This window comes from Cyclopterus lumpus, chromosome 22 (genome assembly GCF_009769545.1).
Source record: "Cyclopterus lumpus isolate fCycLum1 chromosome 22, fCycLum1.pri, whole genome shotgun sequence".
Taxonomy (NCBI): domain Eukaryota; kingdom Metazoa; phylum Chordata; class Actinopteri; order Perciformes; family Cyclopteridae; genus Cyclopterus; species Cyclopterus lumpus.
The window spans coordinates 16,277,001-16,284,711 of NC_046987.1; the positions used below are offsets into that span (position 1 = coordinate 16,277,001).

Sequence of the window (7,711 nt, forward strand, 5' to 3'; positions counted from 1 at the left end):
GCTCGGACATCAGGGGGGAGCTTGGAGTCGAGTCGCTGCTCCTTCGTGTCGAAAGGAGTCAGCTGAGGTGGTTTCGGGCATCTAGTCAGGATGCCTCCTGGACGCCTCCCATTAGAGGTTTTCCGGGCACGTCCAACTGGTAGGAGGCCCCGGGGAAGACCGAGGACACGCTGGAGGGATTATATCTCCCGGCTGGCCTTGGAACGCCTCGGGATCCCCCAGAATGAGCTGGAAAGTGTTGCGGGTGAGAGGGAAGCCTGGGTCGGCCTGCTGAACCTGCTGCCACCGCGACCCGACCCCGGATAAGCGGGTGATAATGGATGGATGGATGTTCCCGGTAGCTGTGTCTACGGTGTATGATTGGAAGTCGCTTTGGATAAAAGCGTCAGCTAAATGGTATGTATGTATATATATATATACACACACACACACACATATATGTATACACACATAAATCATAATTATGGGTCAAATATAAATGTTGTATCTGATCATTTTGACTTTTTAATCTCGTCAGTATGCTTTTCATCGTTAATTCGGCTTATCTGATCATTATGACTGAACATGGACATATTATCATGGCTAAGTGTTTACCTTATTTTTAAATGCATTCAATCACTAACTTCCTGTTGCAGAGAAGAAACCTGCCCTGCAGTCTCTCTCTCTCTCTCTCTCTCTCTCTCTCCCTCCCCCTCCCTCCCTCTCCCTCCCTACGGGTCATGAGGCTCCAGTGGTGGGTCTTCTTCGGTAAGGTCGCATCTGGACTCGCCTCTCCAGCATCCCGCAGCCAGACACACACGTGTCCGCTCCGTCAGTCCGCCGCTAGCATGGCAGAGGAAGCGAAGAAACTGGCCGCTTACGCCGCCGTGGACAACCACGTCCAGGTAGAGTGCACCGTGTCCCCGTTATGCCATATGTCCACGCGTGTTCAACTAGCTCGCTCGTTTGTAGCCTCGAGAGCCATATGCTAGCTTGCTATCGTATTGCAGGTTGCCTAACGGTCCGGGAGGGATTTAGCTCGGCGTTCTGCGTGCTTTGCCCCGGGATAGTGGGCTAACTTTGTCCGGCATTAAGGACTAAATATACCAGTTACACCATATGTGTTCGCTAAGAAGACGTTTAATGTGGCTTTAAGGGATGGCCAAATGGAAACGGATGACTTTAACGACTGCGGTCAACTCCGCCGGCCCTGAAATTGGTGTGCACCTATATACTGACATTCATGGTAAACACGTTCAAAGGACCCAGATCGGGAGCGAGCGACGGTTTTGCAAAGTTAGCGGAAATATCCACGTGAAACAACATCCGGTTTTAAAAATAAGATGTGGATGAATCGTATACTTGCAAATAAGGACGTTAGATTAAATGAATTATATTCACATTAAGTATAACACGTGACCTTTTAAAGATCAAATAAACCTCAATTGTGCATATAGTGTATGTATTCTTTGCTTTAAGGGGTTAATTGAAAGATAATTAATTATTTATATCTGACCAACTGATATGTATGTGTTAGGGACATTTTTGACCACATCCAAACTAAAAATTAAATATCTTAACTCTACTAATTCGGATAATTTACTACGTAAAAACTGAACTGATTTTGAACCTTTCAAATAGATAATTTCTGCAATTTGTAGGTGGTATAAAGATCATTTTCTCAATATTTCAAAGTAAGAGATTCTTCAAAGTAAAAGTCCTACATTCATCATTTCTGAATATTAAAAGGTCAATAAAAATACTTGTATCAATAGATCCAGGCAATGACCGATACATATGTGTTCAGGACGTCTTGGACTCGAACCCATATTGACAATCAAACAATTTTACCTTACAGATTAGGAGATATTTCAAAGTAAAGGTCCTACCTTTGTACTTCAAAAAGCTAATTTCTGATTATTGAAAGTTCAATAAAAATACATTTCTCAATAAATCCAGGAAATGACTAATGCATATGTGTTTAGGACGTAGGATTGATATGTTTTGTTGAAACTGCAAAGAACAGTATTTTGCTTTAAAATTCATTGTATTTTTTTAGGCTGTTTGTATATCTGTGTTCAAGCTATGACAACACATAAGCACACTTTAATACAACTCCACTGTTCCTCTTATTGTGTCTATTGCTGCGGTTTCATTTCAAAACACCTCCAGTCAAGCTAATGCCAATTTATTGCAGCTTTTTTTTAGAGCCTGGTGTGAAATGTTGCATGGTTATTTCCTGTCTCTCATAGAACAACCAGGTGGTTGGAGTTGGCAGCGGATCAACCATTGTCTACGCTGTGGACAGATTAGGTGAGTAAAACCATTATTATTCTGTGTTTAGATGTAGTCTATGAGGCATCTGATCAGATATAACTCCTCACCAACTGACTTGTGTCTTTCAGTGAAAATCATATTAAATAGAACAACATTTAGATTGTTAATGCCAGTGCTTAAATCGGTGGTTCTCAAACTGTGGGGTGCGCCCCTCTCGTGGTGTGCAGTGGTACTACATGTGGGGTGCAGGAGGAAATACTTTTATTGAGAACTTCACATATTACACAAGTTCAAAGTACACAGCCATAAAACTGAGTCATTAATACATACGTGTTGAAATACCTGTACCTTTGTGTACATGTTACGCCCTTAACAGGTTATCTGCGAGATCGGCATTTCTGCTGTTGCCTTTCAAAACAAAAGCTCAACATTGAGCATGAATTGAGAGTGGCTGAAGCAAGCCCGCTTTAGTGTGGACACAATATTTGCAGCCACTAATACTAATACAACTTGACACATATCTGCACTAATTTTGTGTTGCACGTTATTGTTTTTTAAATGTATGCATTGTAAAACTCTTTATTGCCAAATATTTGAACTTGTTTTGTTTAGTCTTTCACAGGTTGCACTTATTGTTATTATCTTGAAAGATGTTCATGCCCCATTTTGTGGGGCATGAACATCTTCCTTCCCCCAAAGTGGGGCGCGACAGAAAAGGTTTGAGAACCACTGGCTTAAATAGATAGTTTTTAGTAGTGTTAACTGACAGGAGTTTGCGGTCTGCAACCATTAACATTGTGTACATGTTGTTTATTCCAGCTGAGAGAGTGCGTCAGGAGAAACTCAACATCGTGTGTGTGCCCACTTCCTTCCAGGTTTGTTTGAAATCTTACTTGTAGATCAGCAAGGCTTCTCATTATTGTCTTCCTGGTGTCTTAATGCTGGACACGCAGCATTTGGCAACAACATGCGCTGTAACGTTGTGGCTTCACTACACTTCTCGTCTTCATCGCGTTGTTGTTTTTTGCATGTAAATGAAACATTGGCTTGCAAGAGATGCATTAATCTTCACTGTTTTCAAGTATTTCACAAACGGGCCTTTTCTAAATTATAAAAAATGTACAAATTTCAAACGGTGAAGCTGCTTCTGGTCGTCACATTTCGTCCTGTCTCCCTGCTTGTACCTCCCTCAGGCTCGTCAGCTGATTCTGCAGCACGGCCTCACGCTGTCGGATCTGGACCGGCACCCAGAGGTATGACGAGCTCGGCACAAATGAATCTGAAAGCCACGCAAACGAGGAAGGGCCTCAATATGTTGGCTCTCCAACGCGGTCAGCTTCAATTGGAGCGTTGTGGAAAATTATGCCCGAGCAGCTACGCATAAACAAACGACAACGCATGAATAGTGGAGCTTCCTTTTGCTTTTATTGTCTGCTGTAATAAGTTTGTGTTGCTGCCACCCAGCTGGACGTGGCGATTGACGGAGCGGATGAAGTGGACGTAGACCTGACGCTGATAAAGGGTGGAGGGTGTGTACGGTTGGATGCTGACGGCAGAGCTTGGCCAGCGCCTCCTCTGGTTTCTGTCTCACGCTCGTCCTCCCTTTTGTCTCACAGCGGCTGCCTGACGCAGGAGAAGATTGTCGCCGGCTGCGCGAAACACTTCGTTGTCATTGCCGACTACAGGTTTGTGTTTGCTGATTTAACTCGAGGGGAGAAGTGTAATTGCTATACAAAGTGTTTATGCCGGCCCTCAAAGGGGAAAAACAATGATATTCTATCTATTGGCTGTTTTCTTTAGAAGCCGCAGTTTTCTGCCTTGTAAGAAGTTTGTATTAGACTTGTCGATTATACAATTAACTAAAGACTTATTTCTACTTCATGCTGAATGACTTATTTCCAAGTGTGCATCTCAGGTGAACACAATAATACAAGTGGTGCCTTCCGTGTGATTCTTAATGGAGAGTCTTATTTTTAGGGGACAGGGAGTACGCTCTATTTTAATGAAGTATCGATACTAAAAATATGCAAAATCTTATCGTTTTTAGCGTACGGGTACCTTTTTTAGTGTCGATACACCGTGCAACATTAACACAGTAAATGTTGCGTGTATGTGAGGGGTCTTGAAAAACAGCCCAGATTGGGTTCTTAACTTCTTGTTCCTCTCTCAGGAAGGACTCTAAGACTCTGGGCCAGCAGTGGAAGAAGGGAGTTTCTATTGAGGTGATCCCCATGGCGTACGTTCCCATCTCCAGGATGATAGCCAAACGTTTCGGAGGGGAGGCAAACCTGAGGATGGCTGTCAGTAAAGCAGTAGGTTCTTTGTTTTACTCCGCTTTGCGTTATTCTTCCTCCTGGGTGTATTTCAGAATGTTTGTTTTCATACATTACTGTTGGATCCATCTGGCTCCAGTTCCAGGGGCCTGTTGGAGTCCTGTGGTCCAGGTAAAGAATGACGGGTGGCGGGGAGATACCAAAATTAGAAGAGCCTAATTGTCTTCTTGGCAAGACATTGAACGTTCTGTCACTGCTGTCTGCTCTGGACCAGATATTGAAGAAAAAAAAAGGGTGTTTCCAGGTTTCATTGCGACCTCTTTGTTGTCGGAGTGCACTAGAAAACAAACACTGCCAAGTCACACACGCGGTCGTGGTCACACGGCTGTTACTTTGGAAAAGCTGCGATCGATCACTTATCACAAGATTTTAGTTGTGTGGTCCGTTTAATTATAAACACACTTCTGTGATTTATGAACAGACCCTCTGGGCGTTTTTTCAAAGTGTTGTGACTGAGTTTTTTGTCGTTCTGGCTCTCAGGGTCCTGTGGTCACCGACAACAGCAACTTCATCCTGGACTGGAAGTTTGAGCGCGCTGAGAACTGGAAGGAAGTCAACACCGCGATCAAGATGATTCCAGGTGAGGCGCTGGCTCGGTTTATTAAGACTGAAGCGGCCGTCGTCGTGACGCACCAGGTGTTTGTTTTTTCAACCGATGAACAGAAGCTACTATATTTTGAATGCGGAGGAGTAACGTAGAGACACCGTATACGGATCTCGTAGAGGCACTGACCTGTCAATCACCTCGTAGCCCCCACCCTAAAGCATACCCTGCTTCATGGTCTATTAGACTCTAAATAGACCGTCATTTACTAACGTTGTGCAGGTTTTAAGACATTTCCACATCGGCTTCACTCTTCAGAACCGGAGGTTGCCGCCTGCATACAACCTCCGACAAATAGGACGCGGTAGTGCATGACGCTTAAATTGGACCAAAACAACAAGACGGGGGAAGAAAATGTTGGTTGTGTTTATAATGTGCTTCTAATTTAAAACATTGGTAATCATTATGCGTGTCCTCTTCAGGTGTGGTGGAGACGGGGCTTTTCGTCGGCATGGCCGAACGGGCCTACTTCGGGATGGAGGATGGGACCGTACAGGTTCGAGATCCTCCAGTCAACTAAGGAGTCTGTCATCATATTCACCTCACACCTCACATAATTACCTCACTTCACCCCACAAGTGCCGTGTTCTCGATTTCCACCCGGCTGCATTTGGCCGGAGCTGCACAACTGGACAAAAAACTGTCGCCAGGAAGTTTTCACAAATTTCAAAACCAGTCACTGCTGAGGATCACTTAGTTTTTCTCCTCCTGCAAGTGGTGCTTCTGACACTGAGTTTTAAAGTGCCTGATGACTAAAGTCAAGTGCATCTGATGTATACGTTTTTTTTCCAGTCTGTATTAGTGCTCAGTTGGTCTCACTGGGAATGTTGTTTTTTCCTGTAATTAGCGGGTTTGACTGAAAGTCTGCAGAGCTGCTGTTCCCAACTTGCTTGGTGAGTTGCTGCAACACGCGGTTTGAACAATACAGCAGAGAAACAAACAAAAACCAGTCCTCATACAGTAGAAAGTTACCGATCGGCCTCTGTACCAGCAATGGGTTTAGAACTTGGAACCACCAAACAAAAGGCTCTTTGTAAGAGCTGTTTTATCTCTGCAATGTGCTTTTTCTCAGTGTGGCAGCACAGTTCCTTCCTCCTCTTTGTTTTATCTCAGGGACATACTGGTTTGTTTGTTTGTTCAGCCGCATGTGCCAACACAGTTGCGTCCTCTTTTACCTGGAATTGCATTTAATGAAGCATTCTGGACGGCCGTGCTGGTTTTGACAGGTTTAATTTAACGTGCGTGTTCCCTCACAGAAAAACAAACCACTGACTATATTCCTTCATGCCTGTGGGTTACTTTGTTGTACGAGATATTGTTCCTAACACATGCCCATCTGTTCACACACTTCTTGTGCCACCAACTCAATTTGAGATATAGCTGTAAAGAGAGGGACGGGCATCACTTTGAGGAAGTTATGACGGGCAGGTGTGTGCGATTAAAATCTAATGTTGCTCAAATCAGAACCAACAGCAACATAAGTACATTTTATGTGCCTTGGAACGCCAAAGTTCCTATCATAATTAAATCTTTCAAATCATTTCAAGAAATTGGAAGTCAGTGACATGTGTTTTAAGTCTATAGCATTGAACTGTTGTTGCATCGTCTCAAATATTTTACTATTTTTACTAATTTGTTTAAAAATTGTGATTATTTTTGTAAACATGATTCATAATGTTCATTTTGGAATGCAGCTATTCACTTTGCTTTTGGCTCATGATGCTGTATGTTATTATGTTTCTATATTCTATGTTTTCTTATGTACATCGCTGAGAGACTGTCTACACACCGCTGTGATTATGTTCTATTAAAGTCTACTTCTCATGAATTTATGTGGAAGCGGATGAATTTGAGACTGCATCAGACTCAGTGGTGTGTCAACAAACTCAAATGTTGAACTGAGACGTGACCAATACAAGTTGTACACCATTATTACTTTCTTTATCAATTGGCTGATTTTTTTTGCTGTGACGGTACTATTTTCTTTGTCAACCAATACAGAACCATGATAACTAACAGTGCCTTCTTTTTCTTCAATACTGATAATTCTGTATAATATCTTTATTCTATGCAAACAATAAGTTAACAAATCAATTAGTTTGATCGTTAGAAAATAAATTGGCAACAATTTTGATAATCAACCACCTTTTAGGCAAAAATGCTGAACATTCACTGTTATATATTTGATTTGTCTTCTGGATTTAGACAAAAGCTATTATATATTCCAATCTGGGCTAGTTTCTTCATCTGTAGACTAATCCATTTTTCAATACAGTAATCACCATAGTAATTGACAATGTAAATAGTTGATTGTATTTTTTATTTTATCTTTTATAAAACACCTTTATTGCTTAAGGACATACTTTTTTACGTACAAAGGACGATGGAAAACTTTTGACAGAAAACCTTCATGGTGCCATTCTCCTTCATAGCCACCGAGGGGCGCTAGAAACGTAGTCACTTTAATTCTGCTACAAGCAAACTGTTCACAATCTGACCGTCTGTACCACCTGAATTC

General features: G+C 42.4%; 1 protein-coding gene across 1 annotated transcript; it reads left to right on the forward strand.

Moving 5' to 3' along the window:
- Nucleotides 1-678: 678 nt before the first annotated feature.
- On the forward strand, nucleotides 679-7,209 carry rpia (ribose 5-phosphate isomerase A (ribose 5-phosphate epimerase)). Its single transcript, XM_034525523.1, has 9 exons — nucleotides 679-884; nucleotides 2,232-2,292; nucleotides 3,076-3,131; nucleotides 3,450-3,509; nucleotides 3,721-3,785; nucleotides 3,873-3,941; nucleotides 4,427-4,568; nucleotides 5,070-5,169; nucleotides 5,616-7,209. The coding sequence occupies exons 1-9, from the start codon at nucleotides 720-722 to the stop codon at nucleotides 5,711-5,713; spliced, it is 816 nt and encodes a 271-aa protein (XP_034381414.1). The 5' UTR covers nucleotides 679-719; the 3' UTR covers nucleotides 5,714-7,209.
- Nucleotides 7,210-7,711: the final 502 nt, after the last annotated feature.

What these genes read in the sequence shown, in the direction of transcription:
- rpia (XM_034525523.1), top strand. Translation starts at nt 720, where the DNA reads ATGAGGCTCCAGTGGTGGGTCTTCTTCGGTAAGGTCGCATCTGGACTC. An exon ending in CCGTGGACAACCACGTCCAG is followed by an intron (nt 885 to 2,231) that starts GTAGAGTGCACC and finishes TGTCTCTCATAG; the next exon opens with AACAACCAGGTGGTTGGAGT. An exon ending in CGCGATCAAGATGATTCCAG is followed by an intron (nt 5,170 to 5,615) that starts GTGAGGCGCTGG and finishes TGTCCTCTTCAG; the next exon opens with GTGTGGTGGAGACGGGGCTT.